This window comes from Nerophis ophidion, linkage group LG16 (genome assembly GCF_033978795.1).
Source record: "Nerophis ophidion isolate RoL-2023_Sa linkage group LG16, RoL_Noph_v1.0, whole genome shotgun sequence".
NCBI lineage: Eukaryota > Metazoa > Chordata > Actinopteri > Syngnathiformes > Syngnathidae > Nerophis > Nerophis ophidion.
The window spans coordinates 45,209,090-45,232,593 of NC_084626.1; the positions used below are offsets into that span (position 1 = coordinate 45,209,090).

Sequence of the window (23,504 nt, forward strand, 5' to 3'; positions counted from 1 at the left end):
ATATTCTTCTGGGTGTAGATGCTGCTGTTAGCGGCCAGCTTGTTAGCCTCTGACAACTCGCCAATGCGCTGCTCCAAGTTCTTCATCTTAGAATCCATGGCGTTAATGGTCTGCAGGAGGGAAGCATAATGTGACGGCGGAAATGACATTCAAACACAGAATCCTGAGAATTCTGGTAAGGCAAACATGTATTTATTTTATTAAAGAGGAAATTGAAGGCTTTTCTCTCGTAAAATCCTCTTAGCTTCCCTTAAAAGTGTTGCTTGAATCTTCTACTGTCAATGTCAGGAGACTACCCCTAAAAGCTGCTTAGCTGCCTCAATTCTACCACATTAACCAGATTAGGGTTTGAGCCCAGACTTTACAGTGCAACATGATTAATCATTCTTCCAAGTGTACCCAAACCATTGTGACGGATAGTGTACACCAGGGGTCGGCAACCTTAACCACTCCAAGAGCCATTTTGACCCGTTTCACAAAATAAAGAAAACAATGGGAGCCACAAAACTCTTGAAATTTATAATAAAACAACACTGTATACAGAGTTTTTATTTGCTTTGTGCTATGTATAAACCAGGGGTCTCAGACACGAGGCCCGCAAGTAAATATGAAGATTTAATGTTAGTGCGGCCCGTGAGTTTTAAATGAATGCCCCTTATTAGCATCACACATGCAAATCCTCCCGTTTTGTCCAGGAGACTCACTGAGTACAGAGTGACTATTCTCTCGGACGTCTGATGAGTTGCACCCAAACAACAATAATAAGGGCGTGCTATGATGGCAGTACCTTTAGTGCCCTCTACAACTTGTACAAACAGCTTGTCAGCCAAGTCACATGTAGTAAGAGGCTCCTGCATACGCACGTAAGGGACTGCAAGGCATAGTTGTTCGACAGCCATACAGGTCACACTGAGGGTGGCCGTTTAAACAACTTTAACACTTTTACAAATATGCGCCACATGGTGAACCCACACCAAACAAGATAGACGAACACATCCGCACTGTAACACAACATTAACATAACAGAACAAATACCCAGAATCCCATGCAACCTTAACTCTTTCGGGCTACATTATACACCCCGCTATCACCCCCCCGGCCCCCCAACTCCGCCCACCTCAACCATGGTGGACGGGGGGGAGGTGGTAGCGGGGTGTATAATGTACCCCGGAAGAGTTAGGGTTGCATGGGATTCTGGGTATTTGTTCTGTTGTGTTTATGTTGTGTTAGGGTGCGGATGTTTTCCCAAAATGTGTTTGTAATTCGTGTTTGGTGTGGGTTCACAGTGTGGCGCATATTAACAACCCTCAGTGTAACCTGTATGGCTGTTGACTAAGTATTCCTTGCAGTAACTTAAGTATGGTAGAAGGGGCTTCAAACAACACGTGACCGGCCGGCACGCAGTTAGTGTTGTGTAAATGCGGGCACGACGACATGATTTAGAGGACGTTATGAATGTTACCATAAAGGCCTGTCCTCAATGTTGCTATCCGAGTGAAAATCGGAGCATCTTACCCCAGGCAAATCTTGGGAAAGGCACTGAAATCAGAAACCTCCCGGATAAATCGTGGGGGTCGGCAAGCATATATATATATATAAACCCTAATCATATATATTTTTTTGCTTTTTGGTCCGGGACCCTTTGAGACTGTGTGACAAGGGGTGGCACTTTCGTGACCTCTGTGGTGCTTTTTTTTGTGGACTTCTGGATCTGCCTCCCGGGAGCCTTTTGGCCATGGAGACCAGCTGCTGGGTCTCTGCCACACCGGAGTCGGTTTGGAGGGACTGGAGGAGATGCGGATGAGGGGACAGGGCTGCGGAGCTAGCACTGAGCGCTGGGACGGAGAGGCTTCGCGGTGTCTTGGCTGGGTGAGCAGGTGTCGGACACCTCAGTCTCCTTGGACGTATCATCTCTCATCCATGCGGACTGGACACTGGTCAAGAGTGGAGTCGGCTGTCTTGGTTGCTTTGTTGGGTCTGCTCCTGTCTCTGGCCATGCTCCCTCCACCCCAGCGGACGATGGCGTGAAACACCGCAGAGGCCACCACAGTGGATATGTTTATTTTACTTTTTATTCATAGTTGTATGTAGAAGTGTCTGCTTGTATCTGCTGCTTTAATGTCTTTAATGTCCTATGTGTTATTTGATGGTTCCCTCTTACACACATGTAAGAGAGATGTGTACTATGGCTATGAGTTGTTGTTTTTTTCCCTTGGCCTCAGTCTGCACCCCCTCTCCAGGGCCCAGGCTAAGACCGATTTTTTTATTTTATTTTAATCTTCTATCCCCCCCCCCCTGTATAACTGTATCTCTTCTTTTTTGTAAGGGGCGCTGGAAGCCGGCAGACTCGTCAGCGATCCTGTTCTGTTTCCCTTTAATGTTTGTCTGATCTTGAATGGGATTGTGCTGAAAATTGTAATTTTCCTGAAGGAACTCTCCTGACGGAATGAATAAAGTACTATCTAATCTAATCTAATCTAATCTAATCTAATCTAAGCATGCAGCTGAGCCTCACCAGAGTGATCAAAGAGGCTCCGGAGCCGCGGGTTGCCGACCCCTGGTGTAAACCAACACATGAAAATATAGCTTCAATACTGCGGTCCATTTTAAAGAAAGCAAGGTCATTTTTGTCTTCACTAAGAGATTTTTAACCACTGTCATAGGAAAACATGAACACTTACACAAAATACACATTAGTGCAATTTTTGCTGTTTTAATTAAAACAAATAAATACTACTTTGTAATATTTGTTTATTTGAATTGGACAGTGGATGCTAATTAACTTTAGTATATCAAATAAGGTAATTGCAAGTTAACAGCTGTAGTCCCTTAAAGGGTATTGTTTAAAGACGCTTAAAATATGTAGTAAAACTATCATTGTAACAGATATTGTAGGGCTGACCGATTATGGCAAAAACTATAGTCACAATTACACTTATTGGTTATTTTGAAAACATGAGTATTTATTGTCGAAAGACAACATTTGTTTTTCTTAAAGGTAGACTCCACTTTTTGGGGGAATTTTGCCTGTTACTCACAATCTTTTTTAATATGTTCCTTTTTTATCCATCTTAAAAATCTATGTCCTAACTCATTACTTTTCTGTAACAGCTTTGTGACATGTGCCTGCTGAACTCTTGGCCAGGTCACCCTTGTGAAAGATTTTGATCTCAGTGGGTTTTTATCTGGTTCAATAAAGCGGAACTTTACATACAATATATGAAACCAACAAATTAGTAATGAATGAACAACAAGTCAAGAAATAATAAATTTAAATAAAAGCATTATTAAAAAATTTTCAGTTTTCCCATTTAAATGTCATTTTTTCCCTTTTACCACCATAGAATGTGTCGTTTTTTTATTGCGAACCCCCCATAAAACAAAATGGAGTAAAATCAAGACTTCAAATGCTGCATGAGACAATGCACATTGATATAGTTCTGTGACAATGATTGCTTTCTGTGCAAATTTAAAGAAAGTGAACAGTGTAAATGACAAATGAGATAGTTATACATAGTAGTGCTTTTATTTCTGCTTTATTTAATTTTTTGTTTAATCCCAGATGGGCTTAAAGTTGAATTGCTTTGTGGACAAGCTGAGATGAAGTCTAAGTTCACTGTGTTCTCCGTGGTGGTTTTGAGACTGCACCATTTTTTTCCTCTGAATTTTGAATTAAATTCAAGTGTCTTGTCAAGAGGATTATTTGTGATATGTACATTCAAAAGGTGCCAGTTCCATTTTGGGCCAAAGTAAAACAAAGAAAACAATCTGAAGTTTGTCGTGGTTGTATTTTTAAGTTATTACTGTCTGCCATGATTTTACCCCTCAGACTCTTATGGGAATAGATCTTCCTCCATGCGGCCCCTCAGCTGAAATTAGTTTGACCCCCTTAATTTTCACTGTTACAACCTATGTGCGGCCCATTAATATTTTCTTTGATTCGCATTATTTTAGGATCGTGAGAAGGTAAAATCAAAATGGAAATTCAAATTTGATTAATTGTCCAGCCCTAAAATATTGTATGCAAACTCAGTTGTTGTCAGTTGCTTAAATCCCTGTGCAAGAGTATGTAGAAATTCACAATCCATGAATAAATAATAGTATAAAAGTAACAATAGATGACTGTACACGCAGCATAGAGCCATGCAGCAAGCACTTATCAGTGATTTGACCAAAAGCTCCAGGTTTACAAACCACATGGTCTCCCTGTCCATGCAAAGAAGCACAGGTGCCTTAAAAAGTATAATATTCTGATACATTAAACATGCATGTATATTTGTATTTCAACTCGGTGTTCAACATCTTTGAGTCTCTCAAAATGCGTTTTACAAATACGCTGTAATATCAGAATTACACACATACATTTGGTTTGTCTGCATGTAACACAAACCAATTCTAGAGAGTCATCAGTTAAAAAGCATACAATATTTCTCACCGCTTTCTGCTCGCTGATAAGTTTGCAGTTCTCTCTCGACTCTTCCTCATGCTGCGCTCTTTTAGCCTCCAGGCTCTCCTTGTCCGCCAGGTCCACCTTCATTTGGGCTTCCAGAACCTTGATCGGATAGAGTAGGTCAGTGTTTTTCAACCACTGTGCCGCGGCACATTAGTGAGCCTTGACATACATGGGAGATGATTTAATTTCACCTATTTGGGTTAAAATATTTTTTTGCAAACCAGTTATTATAGTCTGTAAATGATGTGTTGTTGTTGAGTGTCGGTGCTGTCTAGAGCTCCGCAGAGTATCCGGGTAATACTTTTCCACATCAGTAAGTGGCAGCCGGTAGCTAATTGCTCTCTAGATGTCGGAAACAGCGGGAGGCAGGGTGCAGGTAAAAATGAGTCCAATGCTTAAACCAAAAATAAACAAAAGGTGAGTGCTCCTAAGAAAAGGCATGGAAGCTTAGGGAAGGCTATGCAGAACAAAACTAAAACAGAACTGGCTACAAAGTAAACAAAAACAGAATGCTGGACAACAGCAAAGACTTACTGTGGAGCAAAGATGGCATGATGAACATGACATGACAATCAACAATGTCCCCACAATGAAGGATTAAAACAACTGAAATATTCTTGATTGCTAAAACAAAGTAGATGCTGGAAATATCGCTCAAAGGAAGACACGAAACTGCTCCAGGAAAATACCAAAAAAAGAGAAAAAGCCAACAAAATAGGAGCGCAAGACAGGAAGTAAAACACTACACACAGGAAAACAACAAAAAACTCAAAATAAGTCAGGGGGAGATGTGACAGGTGGTGACAGCACACCTACTTTGAGACAAGAGTTATATTGATGCATGCTTGGATATGCTTTAAAGTCATATCCAACAATTACGACGACGACTTTTTACTGTCAACCGAGTTTTGTTTTTTAATGATTTCTGCTGGCGGTGCGCCTCAGCATTTTTTCGACACAAAAGATGTGCCTTGGCTCAAAAAAGGTTGAAAAACACCGGAGTAAGTGAATGTACACAAATTCAGCAATGGCCTATCAATAATGTATCACACGAGTGGGTTTTTGTTCAAGTTTGATCTGAGTTTATCATATTCACTCTTGTACCTTAATTTTGTCTTCAAAAAGCCTCTCCTTTTGGACAAGCTGGGTTTCCATCCTCTGGGCTGTAGACTGAGCATCCCTGAGGTGGTCCTCCAGTTCCTAAAACAAAAAAAACACAAACCACATAAATTACTATCCAATATGCAAACTTGATGAATCAACCATATGTACATGTACAGCAGATGTCAATGATGTACCAGCTACACCAAAAAGTCACAATAATAACAAAGTACATACAGAGAAAAGATGTAAATCCAAAAGACGGCAGCGCCTGTACATGGTGACACGGGTTCAAAGTTGCGATCTATGTACTTAGTTGATAAATTTCCATTTGTGAGGCCCGAGTTAGCATGTACTGCACGAATAGGAGCGCTGAGTAAAGAGCAATGAAGATAAACTGCAAAAGTTGTGGATGAGAGGGAGGGATGGGCAGTGGGTAAAAGGAGGGGTGGAGTGGTCAAGAGTATTAAGGAAGTCTTATCTGTCGCTCTCTCACCAGGATCTTTTCAGCCATCTGCTGGATCTGTTGGGATTTGGTCTGAATGTCATCTTTCAGCTTATTCTCCCGCCGCTCAACCATCTCCAGCCTCTTCACCTGGTTTTCCAGGGTCTTCCTGCCCTCCTGCTTACACGGCAAAATGAGAGCATAAAGCCAAGTGCATAGAGCTGCAAGGTAATGAAAGAAGTCCAACAGCAGTAACACCATGAGTCAAACTTTTGTATCTCCAAGGAGGAAAAGCAGAGTGGAGCATTTTTGTCTAATGTGCTACCTCGGTCTCTCTCAGGCGCCGCTTGAGGGTGTCACTGGAGTCGGTTTTGCCTCGTAAGCGTTCCAGGTCTCGCTCCAGACGTTCTTTGGCCTGCCTGACATTCTGCAGCAGTTCAGTGGCTTCTGTGCTTGCTTTCACTGCCTGGGGGAGGCCAGGGGGTCAGAGGCTCGTCAGTGTGTTACTGGACACAGCTCCAGGTAAATTTGAGCCATTCTTTTGCACTCACACATAAAAATGTCAAGAATAAAATGAGCTGTAACATGATTATGAAATAATTTATGCTTTAAAGGGGTCATATTACAATTTTTTACATGTAAAGCACTTCCTTGTGGTCAGTATTATTTCTATTATCATTTTTAGCGACTCATTTTTGCCTTATTATTTTTATTTTCCTATTTTAACGATGTCGGATCTGTGTTGTTGTTGTTGGGGACAAGTATTGTAAATTAGCTTTGGCTACAAACACTATGATGCATACATTGGATAACTGTTTCAGATGTCTATGTTTTCTGTATCTGTCCCTTTTTCAAATAAACCTTAATAATAATAATACATCAGTCTGGTGTGCCGTGGGAGATTATCTCATTTTAAGTAACAGTAATTTTACAGTAATTATAGTCTGCAAATAATGTTTTGTTGTTGAGTGTCGGTGCTGTCTAGAGATCGGCAGGGTAACTATAATACTCTTCCATATCAGTAGGTGGCAGCCGGAGCTAATTGCTTTGTAGGAACAGCGGGAGGCAGGTTGCAGGTAAAAAGGTCTCTAATGCTTAAACCAAAAATAAACAAAAGGTGAGTGCCCCTAAGAAAAGGCATTGGCGTTTAGGGAAGGGTATGCAGAATTAAACAAAACTAAAACTGAACTGGCTACAAAGTAAACAAAAACAGATTGCTGGACGACAGCAAAGACTTACTGTGGAGCAAAGACGGCGTCCGCAATGTACATCCGAACATGACATGACAACAATGTCCCCACAAAGAAGGATAAAAACAACTGAAATATTTTTGATTGCTAAAACAAAGTAGATGCGGGAAATATCGCTCAAAGGAAGACATGAAACTGCAACAAGAAAATACCAAAAGAACAGAAAAAGCCACCAAAATAGGAGCGCAAGACAAGAAGTAAAACACTACACGGGAAAACAGCAAAAAAAGTCCAAATAAGTCAGGGTGTGATGTGACAGGTGCTGACAGTACACCTACTTTGAGACAAGAACTATAGTGATGCATGCTTGGTTATGCTTTAAAGTCATATCCAACAATTGCCTCAACGACTTTTTACTGTCAACTGAGATTGTTTTTTTAATGATTTCTTCTGGTGTTGTGCCTCCGCAATTTTTCATTGCAAAAAATGTGCCTTGGCTCAAAAAAGGTTGAAAAACACTTCTCTATATAACATGTAATGGTGGTTCTTTGGTCAAAATGTTGCATAGATTATTTTTTACAGATCATCTACAGAATGCAGAACATTGTGGGCGGCTTTATTTACATGCCTCCACTTTGACTATTTCTTCTCCCCCTCAGCCGTGTTGTAGTTTTTAACACTTATATGGAGTATACTGACAGATGTAAGTTACAACTATACGCTGCTTTGTATTACAAATAGCAACAGCATAGGATGCATGTGCATGTACGAGCCAGTCTGCCCCACAACAAGAGGATAGAGAAAAATAAAGAACTTATTGACTACAATGTTTGACTACAATGGCGGACTCGTGCAAAAGCTCTATGGGTAAATCTCTGCCATATATGGAGATATTCGCTGACGTCCCATGTTGGAAAACATCACACATCAGGGAAAATTGTAAACGGCCCGTTTGGAAAAAGTATGAATGAAGGCAAGAGTGTTTAATAAAAAAATCTCCGCCATACATACTTGGTTTGATTGAAAAATTTTGGGACTTATGGGGGATCCTAAATTTACAAAAAAAGGTCCCAACAGTTAGGAAAAGAAAAAAAGAGTTGGTTTTGCATACTCGCACATTAAGAAGAATACTCAATCTTAATCAATAATAAATGTACCTTTGACAATTTGTCTTGGAGCTCTTGGATTTTCACCTGTTGTTCTAAATTTGTCTTAAGAAGGAAACAAAGAATGAATTATCCTTTGAACTCCAGCAATATATGTCATCTCTCTTACAAAACTGTCACTTTACCTTTTCAAGTTTGGAAAGGAGCTCCTCCACATCTGCTTTACCCTGCTCTTTGGCCTATAAAGATACAATGATTGATAAAGGTAAAGTTCACTTGTTCACTCCTAATAACCGCAATAGCACAACAACTGCAACACAATTGTGGAAATGAATACCTTCTGGATTCTCTGCTGGTACTCCACCGCCTTCCGCTTCAGTTCCTCGCTTGTTAGCCTTGAGTCTCGAAGTTCAGATTCGTAGAGGTCACTGCGGCGTCGGGCAGCCGACAGGTCTTCCTCCAGCTGCCGGATGGTAACTTGCATCTCTTCCAGCTGCGCATGGTACTCCTAACCAGATGGAGCGCACGTTGTGGTCAACATTGGCAACAGCTGCACAATCCATTGAGTTCCCACGAGAGAGACTACGTCGCTCAGTTGTGATTGACCATGACAGTGAATATTAGCAAATATTATTATTGTACTCTTCTGTGGCCAAGAATGACCAACACAGCCTAAATATTGTTGCACTGCTGTTGCACAACCCTGCAAACAACTATGACATCGATAATTCTTAATTCCTAACATACTGATTCAAACAAGTCCAATTCCTTTCTAAAGAACTGTTGCTTTTATGACTCTTTTCTTTTGCCACATTGTGTTGCATGATTATCAACTGAATGCATTGCGATTGGCACGAGTTTTAAATGCTTTGTGTGCTTTTATGCCTCCTAACTGTGGGGAAAAATACGTTCAGAGGCTTGTTTGGAACAGCTTGAAAAGGAAACTGCTCTACAAAGATGTGCTGACATTGTTTGGTCGTGCAGTGGGCAACAGATGCTGCAGTGCTCTGCAGCAATGATTGCCAGTCCCTACAAAATGGTAACAAAGGTAACTGAGAAAACCTTTTACATCAGTGTTTTTCAACCACTGTGCCGCGGCCGTGAGATACAGTCTGGTGTTCCGTGGGAGGATTATGTAATTTCACCTAATTGGGTTAGAAATATTTTTTGCAAACCAGTTATTAGAATCTGCAAATAATGTGCCGCTGTTGCTGTCTAGAGCTCGGCAGAGTAACCGCGTGGCAGCCGGTAGCTAATTGCTTAGTAGATGTCGGGAACATGGTTTGTTGTGAGCACAATTTGCAGGCGACAGCGGGAGGCAATGTGCAGGTAAAAAAGCGTCTAACGCTTAAACCGAAAATTAACTAAAGGCAAGTGCCGCTAAGAAATGGCATTGAAGCTTTAGGGAAGGCTATGCAAGATGAAACCAAAGCTGGACTTGCTGCAAAGTAAACACAAACAGAATACTGGACTACAGCAAAGACTTACAGCGCGTGGAGCAGACGGCGTCCACAAAGTACATCCAAAGTACATGACGTGACGATCAACAATGTCCCCACAAAGGAGGATAGCATCCGTACAACTTAAATAGTCTTGATTGCCAAAACAAAGCAGGTGCGGGGAACAGCCTTCAAGGAAGACACGAAACTGCTACGGGGAAAAAACAACAAAACAGGAAAAGCCACCGAAATAGGAGCGCAAAACAAGAACTAAAACACAACACACAGGATAGGTTGTGAGAGTACACCTACTTTGAGACAAGAGTTGTAGTTAAGCATGGTTGGTTGTAGTTTGAATTCATATCCAACAATTACGAAAACAACTTTTTATTGTCAATATCGGTTGCTGAGTTTAATTTTTTCAATGATTTCTGTTGGTTGTGTGTCTTGGGGATTTTTTCAATGAATAAAATCTGCACTGGCTCAGAAAAGGTTGAAAAACACTGTTCTACATAATCAATAAGGGCAATTCTGGATTTTTTTTTAGGAGGAAGTCAAAAACAATTTGCAGAACATTTTGTTTGTGATGATCTTTCTTCAGGATGATTGTCTTCCCTGTTGCCTTTTTATGCTTTAGGCAACTGTCTTGATTACTGATCAAAGTCTCCATTTTGGTTGCTTGCAGAGATGCCATCTGCAGGAATGACCTTTATGATTACCAAAAGGAAATCTTCAGAAGTCATGTCCTGCCTGAGTAGCACTGACAAAGAAACAGCTACCATAGCAATTTCATTAGTGCAGGAAACTTTAGCAGCGACTTCTCACAAGGTTGGATTGATTTTCCCATTTTTTGTTGTCATCTTTTAATTTTCTAAATGTTAATTAACTAAGCGAGAAAAAAACAAACCAGAAAAAGATGATACCTGTTCTTTAATTTCCTGCAGCTTGTTGCTCTGTTCACGGATGTCTTGGAGCAGCTGCATGGCTTTGTCATCCTCTCTGGAGACTTCCACGCGTGCCTCCTCCAGGCTTCTCTTCAAGCTCTGCAAACAGCATATAGAACATGTATTTTATTTATTTGGTACAGGGCAGCGAAGCACAATCCGGCGTGTTGGTCAGCTTTAGGGACGTTCAAAGGACTCCGGCTTATTAGTGATTCCCAAAGCCCAAAAAAAGTCTGCGGGCTATAGAGCGTTTTCATTTCGGGCTCCAGTACTCTGGAATGCCCTCCCGGTAAAAGTTTGAGATGCCACCACAGTAGAAGCATTTAAGTCTCACCTTAAAATTCATTCGTATACTCTAGCCTTTAAATAGACTCCCTTTTTAGACCAGTTGATCTGCCGTTTCTTTTCTTTTTCTCCTATGTCCCACTCTCCCTTGTGGAGATCCGGTGGCCATGTAATGCTTGCCTGTGTATCGGCTGGGGACATCTCTGCGCTGCTGATCCGCCTCCGCTTGGGATGGTTTCCGGCTGGCTCCGCTGTGAACGGGACTCTCGCTGCTGTGTTGGATCCGCTTTGGACTGGACTTTCGCGACTGTGTTGGATCCATTATGGATTGAACTTTCACAGTATCATGTTAGACCCGCTCGACATCCATTGCTTTCGTCCTCTCCAAGGTCCTCATAGTCATCATTGTCACCGACGTCCCACTGGGTGTGAGTTTTCCTTGCCCTTATGTGGGCCTACCGAGGATGTCGTAGTGGTTTGTGCAGCCCTTTGAGACACTAGTGATTTAGGGCTATATAAGTAAACATTGATTGATTGATTGAATTGTGTGAAAAAAGTATTATTTTACTCTAAGGTTTCACTTTAATGGAGTCTGGATTTAAAAATGCATTATGTGCCTGATTAGAATGAATGGCTCTCAACGCCACTTTTCCAAATGACACGTTTGACGCTCAAACACTAACATTTTCCATTAGAAAGACCTCAGGAAATGGAAGAGATTTTGCCAAGGCCCTATTAAAGAATGTTTGTGTAACTCGCGCACAGAACGTCTGCAGGGATTCAGACTTATGACTCACGCTGCATTCGGTGATGTAGGTGGCGAGGTCTTGCTCGAGGATGCCTCTTTGAGTCTCGGAGGCCTTCAACTCCACGTCTTTCTGGTGGAGCACTGACTCCAGGTCAGTCATTTTGCGTTGGAACCTGGAAATCTCCTGCTCCATCTGAAGACACAAGACACAATAAATAATGCAGCTCCATATTGATTGATTCAAACGTGGCATTACTGGAAGAGGAGAAACTGCTTCTCTGGATTTGAGCGCTGCAATAATAATGAGGTGAAAATGTAATTACAGTAGTTAACTCAAAGATAAGATATGAAGCAGGAAAAGCAGCTAAATTACACTCAAATCTAATTTAAAGGGATTCCAGAACCATTAAATGTCGAATAATTTACCTAAGCGAAAGATATCTGGTGATTCTAATTACCGTTTTTGTTCAGGACTAGGGTTGCAAAATTTTGTGAATATTCAAAGTTGGAAACTTTCCATGGGAATTAACGGGAATATATGGGAATTAATGGGAATAAACATTGAATGCAACATGCTGGATCTTGCAGCATGATTAGCTAAAACAACCTGATTTAGTGCAAAATCAGTAGAATTTCAACCCTAAACGGTGCATTCCTCCATCTCATGTGCAGTGCATTCTTCCATCACATGCACAGATAATTCCCAGCATGCTACACACTACAGCAGGGTTCTTGAGGCCACATTTTTTGAGCCCAAAGACTTCATCCAGTCAGGTAATATCATCAAAACTTGATGATTATAATGGGGGTAAATATATTTGATCTATGGTATTTAAGTTTAATAGAGGTGTAATTGCGTGTTACTGTATGACTGTAGACTACTCCAGCAGACTTCCACTCAAGCTATTGATTGATTGAAAGAAACTTTTATTAGTAGATTGCACAGTTCAGTACATATTCCCTACAATTGACCACTAAATGGTAACACCCCAATAAGTTTTTCAACTTGTTTAAGTCGGGGTCCACGTTAATCAATTCATGGTACAAATATATACTATCAACATAATACAGTCATCACACAAGTTAATCATCATAGTATGTACATTGAATTATTTACATTATTTACAATCCTGGGGGTGGGATGAGGAGCTTTGGTTGATGTCAGTATTTCAGTCATCAACAGAGAAATGGACATTGAAACGGTGTAGGTCTTTCTTAGTAGGATTTGTACAGCGAGCAGAGAACATAGTGAGTTCAGATAGCAGAAGAACAAGTATATACATTAGAAAAACATTTGATTATTTACGTTAGGTTATTTACAATCCGGGGAGATGGGATGTGAATGGAGGAGGGTGTTAGTAAAGGGTTGAAGCAAGCTTGAGTGGAAGTCTGTAGTTGTTAAATGATTTTGGGGCCAATATCTCTAACTAGCTAGGTTTATGTACCAACATTGTCTCATAATGAACCGAAAATTTTTCTCCGTTAGCCGTGATGCTAGTTTTCTCTATGTTAAATCCCATTCATTTATGCTAACAACGTTAGCGATCCAAATTTACCTTTTTTGTGATCTGTAAAGTTCAACTATCAAATACTAAATCAAAAGGTGTAGTTTCCTCTGCCTTCTGTTCTGCTAGCCCAGGGGTCGGGAACCTTTTTGGTTGAGAGAGCCATGAAAGCCAAATATTTCAAAATGTATTTCCGCGAGAGCCATATAATATTTTTTAAACAATGAATACAACTAAATGCGTGCATTTTTAAGTAAGACCTGTCATTTCTTTGTGATCATGTTCTGTTTAGTTATGTTCTGTTTAGTTTTTTGACTCCATTAGTTCCTGTTTTTGCGCACCCTGGTTTGTTTTTGTTTCCATGACTACCAATGAGTTCACCTGTTTTCACAACTCACTCACCTGATTCACTTGAACTCATGTACCTGTTGTCAATCACCACATCACTATTTAAGCCTGCAGTTGCCAGGCAGCCAGCCTGGCGACATCACCTTCTACTCACCCTCTATCACCTCCTACACACCTATGTTATCCATGCCGATGAGCCATGCTCTTTCTCGGTCCAAGTAAGTTCTTCATGCCATAGTTTGTAAGTTTTATTTTATGTTCATAATTCTCCCATTGTGCGAGTTTTAGTTTTCATAGCCAAGTTTTTAACCTCCACTGAGAGCGCCTTTTGTCTATACCCTTTGTTTTTGTAATATTTTTGAGTTAAGATTAAAGATGTTTTTACGTTCACGCCATGTCCGTTCCAATCGCTTTGCACCACGGGAAAACAAACCACACCATAGTCCAGGTCTTGACAAGACCAACATTTTTAGAGTATAATAACTCTCTTATTCTTTTTAATAACATTGTTATTCTGTAGCTAACCAATAATAAATATATTACTTCTTACCATTAATGCGACATCTTGGACAGGTGCATTAGAAAACGGATGGTTGTATTAAAATGCATGAGAATGTTTTATAATTTGAACGTTATTTTTAACACTGTGATTACCATCGTAATTATTAATTACTTATCGGGTTAAGCAATGTCAGCTAAGATTTATCTGAGAGCCAGATGTAGTCATCAAAAGAGCCACATCTGGCTCTAGAGCCATAGGTTCCCTACCCCTGTGCTAGCCATTCTGTTGTCATACAAGAATGTAGGTTATAGTTTGATTTAGCATGCTAATTGACTGTTTATTTATTCATCTAGCCTATTTCTATTCATTTGTCAATCAGTAAAATATTTTTTCAAGACTACTCCAGTTTTTTAGCTGACTATTTATATTTGTGTGTGGCATTGCATTCGTGTTTTACAAGAATAAATAAATAAAAACAATAAACCATCTGATGCGCGGAGACATTTGACCACAACCAATGTAGGCGGAAAGGCGGAGTACATTTGCAAATACTGTGCAAAGAGCTACATCAAAAATGGCACAAAGATGCAGCAGCATGTAGACAAGAGCCCAATAATTTGTCATTATTGTCATTTCCCATTAATTCCCGTGGATGGTGTCCAACTTTGAATAATCAAAAATGGTCAATATTTCCAAACTTCCCGAGCTTAACTTCCCGTGGTAAATTTCCGTAAACTTACCGGAAACTTTCCACCCCTTTGCAACCCTATTCAGGACACAATTCCTTTCAATTGCACCAGTATTTAAAATGGTCACAAAATCAGAATATGACGTAGTTTAGGAAACGTTAACGGAAGAAGAATCTCACCTTGTGACATTTGTCTTGGGTTTCTTGTAATTCTTTGCTCTTAAGATTGAGTTTCTTTTCCAGAGAGTTGGTCTTGGCAGGAGAGTTGAGGCCTGCAGACACTGCCCTATAGCAAACCACACATAAAATACTTCTTTGTAATGTAACAGACAAGGTCAGCTGAAAAACATGACAACAAACCATATTAACATCTTAATTCTTGCATAAAGAACATCCCTTTGAGACACAAGCAGTAGACCAGTGTTTTTCAGACAGTGTGCTGTGAGATACAGTCTGGTGTGCCATGGGAGATGAAGTAATTTCCCCTAATTGGGTTAAAAAACCCCGCAAATAATGTGTCGTTGTGGAGTGTTGGTGCTGTCTAGAGCTCGGCAGAGTAACCATGTAATACTTTTCCATATCAGTAGGTGGGAGCAGGTAACTAATTGCTTTGTCGTGATCACAATATGTAGACGACAGCAGGAGGCAGTGTGCAGGTAAAAAGGTATCTAATGCTTAAACCAAAAATAAACAAAAGCTGAGTGCTCCTAAGAAAAGGCATTGAAGCTTAGGGAAGGCTATGCAAAACCAAACTAAAACTGAACTGGCTACAGAGTAAACAAAAACAGAATGCTGGACGACAGCAAAAACTTACAGCGTGTGGAGCAGAGACAGCGTTCACAAAGTAAATCCGAACATGACATGACAATCAACAATGTCCCAACAAAGAAGGATAGCGGCCACACAACTTGATTGCTCAAACAAAAAAGGTGCGGGCAATAGCACTCAAAGGAAGACGAGAAACTGATACAGGAAAACACCAACAAAACAGGAAAAGCCACCAAAATACTTTAGGAGCGCAAGATCTTGGACTATGGATGACTAGAAGAAAGTCTTATTCAGTAATAAATCGCAAAATTTTGCATTGGGCAAGGTGATGATGCAGGAACTTTTGTTCGGTGCCGTTCCACTGAGATTTATAAAGACGACTGCCTGAAGAAAACACGCACATTTTGTTAGAATAATTATGTATAAGTTATCACACAACTCTTATGCTTAAAGGCAGTTGCTATAGTTATTGTCAATTGTGCTGAAGTTGTACATTTCTATCTGTGAAAAGGGAAAACTTGCAATCTTGGATTGCGAGTCGTCTCGTATCTGTGTTTGTGTCCAGACCCGGACTGCTGACAGCCAAGGGCGAACATTGCAGACGAAGCAGAGACAGGGCAATATCAGGAGTGTCCGCACATTTCGATTTCTGTATAATCATATATTGTGTCTAACTGGGGCTGCTTAAATGACCCCCCTTCCTTCAGAAGCAGCCTCAGTGATGTAACCAGGGACCTCCCAAATGAATAGTGGAGCACGTGGGCTGTGCCTTAGAGTGTAGGTTGGAACAGTAACTAAGTGTACAGCCCAATACGTCTCTCCTCATGAGTAAAATTTAACTCTGTCTCTGCATGATTCCTTGCTTCTTGTCTGTTTAATAGATGTCATCAGTGTTTGAACCTGACACATTTCCGCAGTCATTGATGACTGGCACGGTTATTACATCTTCGTTAAAAGTTTACATTTACACTTTGGACCAGGGGTAGGGAACCTATGGCTCTAGAGCCAGATGTGGCTCTTTTGATGACTGCATCTGGCTCTCAGATAAATCTTAGCTGACATCGCTTAACACGATAAGTAATGAATAATTCCGCTGATAATCACAGTGTTAAAAATAACGTTCAAAATATAAAACATTTTCATGCATTTTAATCCATCCATCCGGTTTCTACCTCACCTGTTCAAGAAGTCGCTTTAATGGTAAGAGGTATTTTATTTATTGTCGGTTAGCTTCAGAATAACAATGTTATTAAAAAGAATAAGAGACTTACTATACTCTAAAAATGTTGGTCTTACTTAAAAACGCACGCATTTAGTTGTATTCAGTCTTAAAAAATATATTATATGGCTCTCCCGGAAATAATTTTGAAAATATTTGGCTTGTATGGCTCTCTCAGCCAAAAAGGTTCCCGACCCCTGCTCTGGACAGTTTTCTTATTCCAACAATCAAATAAAGGGTAGGGGGGATAATGATTTTTTTTTCAAAGATGACAATGCATCTTACAACAGAGCAAAATCTGTGAAAACTTTCTTTGAAGAAAGATATGTACTAGTCCATATCTTAATGCCATTACAAATCTGTGGTGGAAATTGACGAAAATGGTCCATGACAAGACTAACCTGAAAAGCTGATCTGAAAAAAGCAATCAGAGAATTGTGAGCAATATTGATGAAGACTACTGTTTGTCACCCATTAAGTTCATTCCTCAAAGACTTGTATTAAAAGCCAGAGGTAATGCAACAACCTAATAGAGGTCTTTTAGTGTTTTTTTATTTGTTTGTTTTTCATGTTTCCATATTAACCTCAGAATGTAGTTATTTAAATGTTTCCATTCTGCATGATCTATGAACGAAAATGCTACTTACTATCACATTTTATTTCCTTTATTTTTTTTTTAGGGTATAGGCTTTTTTTTGGCTTAACACTAAAAACATAATTTGGAAATTACCATAGCTTTGTGTCATTTTTGTTATCTGTTGAATTTAAACTTGTGAATGAACATGAGTCCATATTTTGCCAGAGGTTGTAAACGTAAATATCATACTGCTATTAATAGGGAATGAAGGGCACATTAGTCATGTTGTGACGCAGCCATGATGTCATTGAATCAAGTAGGTAGAGAAGGAAAAACAATATTCCGAGACACTTTTTGATAGCTGAATAGGAAAGTTGTTGTATAACTCCTGGTGGAGGGTAGATAAATGATCAGATAGTGCTGAGTCGCTGACTGCATTGTCAAAGGAATTTGTAGAAAAAGCAAGCATTAAGGACAGAACAATTTGAATGCAATCCTTGCCAAGCATTTGTAGTCTCATCTGTTTTTTGATCAATAAAAGTACTGTAAAATGATACTGAGAAACAATATTTGAATTGCAGTTTCCATCAAAGGCTTTACGGTGACTGACATTTCCTGCATACATTTTAGTGATGCGCTGAATAAGCATATACAGCAGACCTGGGCAAATTAAGGCCTGGGGGCCACATGCCGCCCATTAAGGTTTTCAATCTGGCCCGCCGGGCATTTTCAAATAATTAGGGACCGAGGACCCTATTAAATTTCTAGCGTTTTATTCTTTCTTTCCTTTTTTCTTTCTTATTATTCCGCAGCTTTGCGCTGTAATTTGACCCCCTTAACATGCTTCAAAACTCACCAAATTTACACACACATCAGGACTGGTGAACATTGCGATTTAAGCAAAAAACTTAACCCCAAAACTAAAAATTGCACTCTAGCTTCCCCTAGGAAGAAAACAGACAAAACTGCCTGTAACTTCCAGTAGGAATGTCATAGCGACATGAAACAAAAACCTCTATGTAAGTCTCACTTAGACCTAGACTTCATACACTGACATCCTTCGGCAAAAAACAAAAGGAAGTTTGCAATTCCCTCTTCAAAACAAAAGTTTTGTCAAAACACTCACCTTTGCCTCTTTGAGCTGTAATTTGACCCCCTTAACATGCTTCAAAACTCACCAAACTAGACACACACATCAGGAATGGCAAAAATTGCGATGTAATAAAAAAAGGTAACCCCAAAACTCAAAATTGCGCTCTAGCGCCGCCTAGGAATAACAAACAGACAAAACTGCTCCTAGGAAGAAAACAGACAAAACTGCCTGTAACTTCCAGTAGGGATGTCGTAGCGACATGAAACAAAAACCTCTATGTAGGTCTCACTTAGACCTAGATTTCATACACTGACATCCTTCAGCAAAAATCAACAGGAAGTTTGCAATTCCCCTTTCAAAACAAAAGTTTTGTAAAAACAGGTCACCTTTTTTCAAACATTATCTCCTCTGAGCGCGTTTGTCATGTCGGCTTCAAACTACCACAGGAGAGAGATTGAACCCTTCTGATTAAAAGTTGATGAAAGAGTTTTTATTACTGCTACAGTTTTGATTTTATCAGCCTTCAAAGAACCGTTGCGCTGAAAAGCTTTCAAAGATGGCCGCCGTGCGCAGACACAGTGAGGGAGACGTTTTTTTCCCCTTTTTTTCCCTGTACCGTCTGCTGCTGGTGCGCACGCACCACTATTCGTGAGGGAGGGGCTGTGATCGTCTATACCAAGATGGCTGCCAGGTGCCGTAGCTTAGCCGGTATGTTTTAAAGTTGTCGTTTGCCTGCATATCGTTAAAACAACCGTCCAACATTTTACAACTAATGGTAAACTTATAGGTGCCGACCATCAGGGCCGAGTTGCGACGAGATAGTGTGTCGATGTTGAGATATTACACCGAGTTGGTCGGTCTATCTGTTTGTTAATAGTAGTCACTAGCCGTACCCATGTATTTTCATTCTAACTTATATCTGTCAGTAGACACGTTATGGAAGATAAAAACTACAACATTTATAATACTATGTAGTTCTAACTTATATCAGTCAGTAGACACGTTATGGAAGGTAAACACTATAACATTTACAATACTAAGTAGTTCTAACTTATATCTGTTAGTAGACACGTTATGGAAGGTAAAAACTACAACATAATACAAAGTATTGTGTAGTTCTAACTTATATCTGTCAGTAGACACGTTATGGAAGGTAATAACTACAACATTTATGATACAAAGTAGTGTATAGTTCTAACTTATATCTGTCAGTAGACATGTTATGGAAGGTAAAAACTACAACATTTATGATACAAAGTAGTGTATAGTTCTAACTTATATCTGTCAGTAGACACGTTATGGAAGGTAAAAACTACAATATAATATAAAGTAGTGTGTTGTTCTAACTTATATCTGTCAGTAGACACGTTATGGAAGATAAAAACTACAACATAATACAAAGTAGTGTATAGTTTTAACTTATATGTGTCAGTAGACACGTTATGGAAGGTAAAAACTACTACATTTATGATACAAAGTAGTCAATAGTTCTAACATATCTGTCAGTAGACACGTTATGGAAGGTAAAAACTACAATATAATATAAAGTAGTGTGTTGTTCTAACTTATATCTGTCAGTAGACACGTTATGGAAGATAAAAACTACAACATAATACAAAGTAGTGTATAGTTCTAACTTATATTTGTCAGTAGACACGTTATGGAATATAAAAACTACAACATAATACAAAGTAATGTATAGTTCTAACCTATATCTGTTAGTAGACACGTTATGGAAGGTAAACGCTACAACATTTATAATAAAAAGTAGTGTATAGTTCTAACTTATATCTGTCAGCAGACACGTTATGGAAGGTAAAATCTACGATATAATACAAAGTAGTGTGTTGTTCTAACATATATCTGGGAAGCCCTGACTTCCCTCTCCTCAGCTACTTAAATATATACTCGGTCTCGTCCATCGCTGCTTGCAGCTTTAATTATTTTAGATCTTTAAGATGGAGAGTGTAGCTGCCATTATGATGTGCAGTGATGTTTCCAAATGACCGTAGGTCTTGAACTATACAAAGTATTTCAATGGTTGGAATCTGCGCTTCTGCTCTATATACTAGTTACTATGATAATCTACGTCACAGCCGGTCAGACGAGGCACCAAGCAGTGTGGGTGGGGAACGTTTCCACAGAGTTTTTCCTGAGCGGCCAGCCTGAAATGCGGGTGTCATGGACAGATGCGGAAGGAGATTTTTACAACAAAGTTCTAAAGCTTAGTGATGTATCAGATATATCAGATTGTAGGTGGGGTTCTTTTTATCATCCGCGTTCATATTTCGCTGTTTGTAGCATTTTTGTTGCGTTTCGCTTGATTGTAAAATATGTCAATCAGGAGGGGGTGTGACGTTCATATGTTGTCAATATTCAGTGTTTTATCCTTCATTGAAAATTGTAAAATTCCATTAATATTTTTTAAGGCGGTCTGCGATAACGTTTTTAGCACTCAATCAGACATTATTGTGAGGTTTTGTATTAGTGTTCCTAAAAATAGATAAACTGGCCCCCAGACACATTTTTTTCTCTAAATTTGGCCCCCCGAGTCAAAATAATAGCCCAGGCCTGATATACAGTATAATGTCATATAAATAGGTATTAACACATGAAAGTAATCTAATCCAAACAAACCAGCGTGCATATCAACTTCTATAAAAATAGTCACCAAAAAAGTCACATTAGGTCAGTTCTACCAACCAGAGAACAGGTTGGATTTATTACAGAACATAATTCCTGGAGATTAGGTCATTAGTTTGTGAGAGACATCGTCAATGAGAAGGATCGTGACCACTTAGGAATTCAGTTGATCTCCTCCATGGACAGGGATCACTCCCTGGGGGGCTATGGAAGCTGTCACCCTGGCCATCTGGCTCTGTCCATTCATGTCAATTTGACCTATCGGTTAAGTATTTCTGAGCTCTCAATTAAAATGTTTGATGATTTACAACACAGCTTTAAAACATACACATGGTCGCTGCAATTCCCATTGATAAATGGGAGGGGGGAGCCTTGAACTGCTCTTATTCTTATGAATTTCAGATTTCTCTACAAATATTCCTACAAAAAGCCGTTATTCACTGAGGACTCGAAATTGCATACCAGCTGCACTGCAAAAATACATTTCACCCACTAAAGCGCAGAGGCTATCTTGGAGAGTTTGAGGCATGCTGCTTGGGGGATTCTGTTGAGTTGTGCTAATGAGCAGTCAAACACATTAAAAACAAGCACGACAAAGAGAGGATTCTACAAAACCCCCAAACCCATTATTAGCATTTCTTTACGACCTGCTCTTGGGGGTTAATTTCACTCTTGTTTTTTTTTTTCCTGGCATTGCGGAGAAGACAGTCTGTATGCATATGCGTGCGCCCACACACGAATGTGACACATCCTAGGAACGTTGATCTCCACTTAATCAACTAGTTGAGCAAACGATATGAGTGGCTTGGAGAAACACTGTGATTGCTGGTGTAATAGCGAGGGAGATGGAGAAATGAAGAGGAGACATGAAAAAAGATGTGCGTGGGGACACACATCACAGCAGTCAACATAAATGCTCTACTTCAATCTCAGCTCTCATCCCTTTTGCCGTCTAATCTGCTAACGCCTTTCCCTCCATTTCTGTTGCTGCAGCTGTCATGATCCGCAGTATCCAGCACCATCAGCCTGGTACGAGGCTGCAGGTCTCAAACATGCATTTTCAAAAATACTAACAGAGGTGGCGAAGTCAAACACCATCAGGGAGAATTATGATCCCGTATTGAGCAGCGCAACACAGCAGAAGAGGGTGGGAATGTCGCTGTGTGTACGTGCGACAGTGCGCGGGGTTCCACCTCTCGGCGAACCTCATTGACACACTCAGCTGCATACCGATCAGCACCGACGGCAACATAACGCCAGGTCATTCATTCCAGCATGTGTACTCTAAAACCATACACAAAAGAACTGCGAGAAAAGGAAACAACGTGGGTTTGATTCATTCCGCCTCATACAACACATGGCCAAGCACCAACGACAAGCCAACTGCCCAAGAAAAGACTACAGGTCACCCGAAACAAGGCTAACTGGAATTTGTTGCCAAGGTAATCTGGAAACAGAGCGATAGCCAATGGTAGCATGGGGTCTTTAATTAACAAAAGGTGCAGGAAAAAAAGCCAAATTGTACATAGTTAACAGACTCAACTTACTCAGTTTTGGCCAATGCTGTCAGCGCTCTGCTGAAGAACCATCCTAGAAAGGGGAGATCCTTGCCCTGGAAGCCCACTGGGGGAGCTCCTCGCTTGGATGCTGAGGCTGGCCGGGGGACCGCCTGCTCCGGCTCCTCAAAATTAGAGGTGTCATCTTCGGCATGCAACGCAGGAACAAACGGGGGGAGAGCTGCGGAGAAAGGAGTGAAAAAGCCAAGGAAAAATGTTTGCCGTGGCAGAGAGGCGAGTTGTTTTTTTTTAAAGAGGGGAGGGGGTACAGGGGGAAGACAGAGGGGAGGAGGAAGCTAGCGGAGCGGTGTGCGCCTCGAGTGCGGTAAGTCGCACATGCTGCTTCTGTCCCTCCTTCCTCTGGCTCGCTCGCTCACTTGCCCTCTCTCACTGCAGCAGAGCCAGCTTCTCATCTTAAAGCACATATGAGGCGCTAAACTCAATCTGCATCCCTCACATGCAAGGGGAGATTTCACATTTACGTTTCTCATAGTTTAAAAAAAAAAAGGTAAATGACTCTTTCAATCTTTGCAGAGTATAATAGAATTCCAAACAGTGCATCATAGTCGCCTGAGAGTGCTGTGCATTTTCACAAACAACATTAACATTCAGCGCAGATGAAAATGTTGGAGAAGAACAGAGGAGAGGACTGGCATATCAATGTTTGCTAATAGGGATGCAACACTATCAAAATCTCACGAGATTAAGGCCTCAATACATTATTATTGTGGTTTATGTCCCAAAAAAACGACATGACAGTGCCATGGTGCAGTGGTTCTCAAATGGGGGTACTCGTACTCCTGGGGGGTACTTGAAGGTATGCCAAGGGGTAAGTGAGATTTTTTTTTAAATATTCTAAAAATAGCAACAATTCATAAATCCTTTATAAATATA

General features: G+C 40.3%; 1 protein-coding gene and 1 long non-coding RNA gene across 11 annotated transcripts in view; one reads left to right on the plus strand and one right to left on the minus strand.

The window, feature by feature from the left end:
- The window catches only part of cita (citron rho-interacting serine/threonine kinase a), a 113,343-nt gene that overhangs the window by 68,126 nt on the left and 21,713 nt on the right, over positions 1 to 23,504 (minus strand). For 5 of the 8 annotated variants that reach the window (XM_061875311.1, XM_061875314.1, XM_061875312.1 and 2 more), the window contains exons 10-21: positions 22,602 to 22,791; positions 14,935 to 15,040; positions 11,761 to 11,904; positions 10,658 to 10,777; positions 8,633 to 8,803; positions 8,481 to 8,534; positions 8,347 to 8,400; positions 6,325 to 6,465; positions 6,051 to 6,179; positions 5,558 to 5,653; positions 4,436 to 4,552; positions 1 to 110 (exon numbers count right to left, since the gene is read on the minus strand). In XM_061875311.1, the coding sequence (XP_061731295.1) occupies positions 1 to 110; positions 4,436 to 4,552; positions 5,558 to 5,653; positions 6,051 to 6,179; positions 6,325 to 6,465; positions 8,347 to 8,400; positions 8,481 to 8,534; positions 8,633 to 8,803; positions 10,658 to 10,777; positions 11,761 to 11,904; positions 14,935 to 15,040; positions 22,602 to 22,791 (1,432 nt within the window). The remainder of the gene's footprint in view (positions 111 to 4,435; positions 4,553 to 5,557; positions 5,654 to 6,050; positions 6,180 to 6,324; positions 6,466 to 8,346; positions 8,401 to 8,480; positions 8,535 to 8,632; positions 8,804 to 10,657; positions 10,778 to 11,760; positions 11,905 to 14,934; positions 15,041 to 22,601; positions 22,792 to 23,504) is intronic. The other 3 variants (XM_061875315.1, XM_061875316.1, XM_061875310.1) reach the window with 1 other exon arrangement.
- LOC133535459 (uncharacterized) lies at positions 23 to 22,846 on the plus strand. Of its 3 annotated transcripts, none has more exons than XR_009802228.1 (4): positions 23 to 175; positions 6,054 to 6,227; positions 6,340 to 6,521; positions 22,048 to 22,846. It is a non-coding gene; the product is annotated as an uncharacterized LOC133535459 (long non-coding RNA). The 3 variants fall into 3 exon arrangements; XR_009802229.1 differs by lacking the exon at positions 22,048 to 22,846 and adding an exon at positions 16,088 to 16,363; XR_009802227.1 differs by lacking the exon at positions 22,048 to 22,846 and having other exon boundaries at positions 6,340 to 6,888.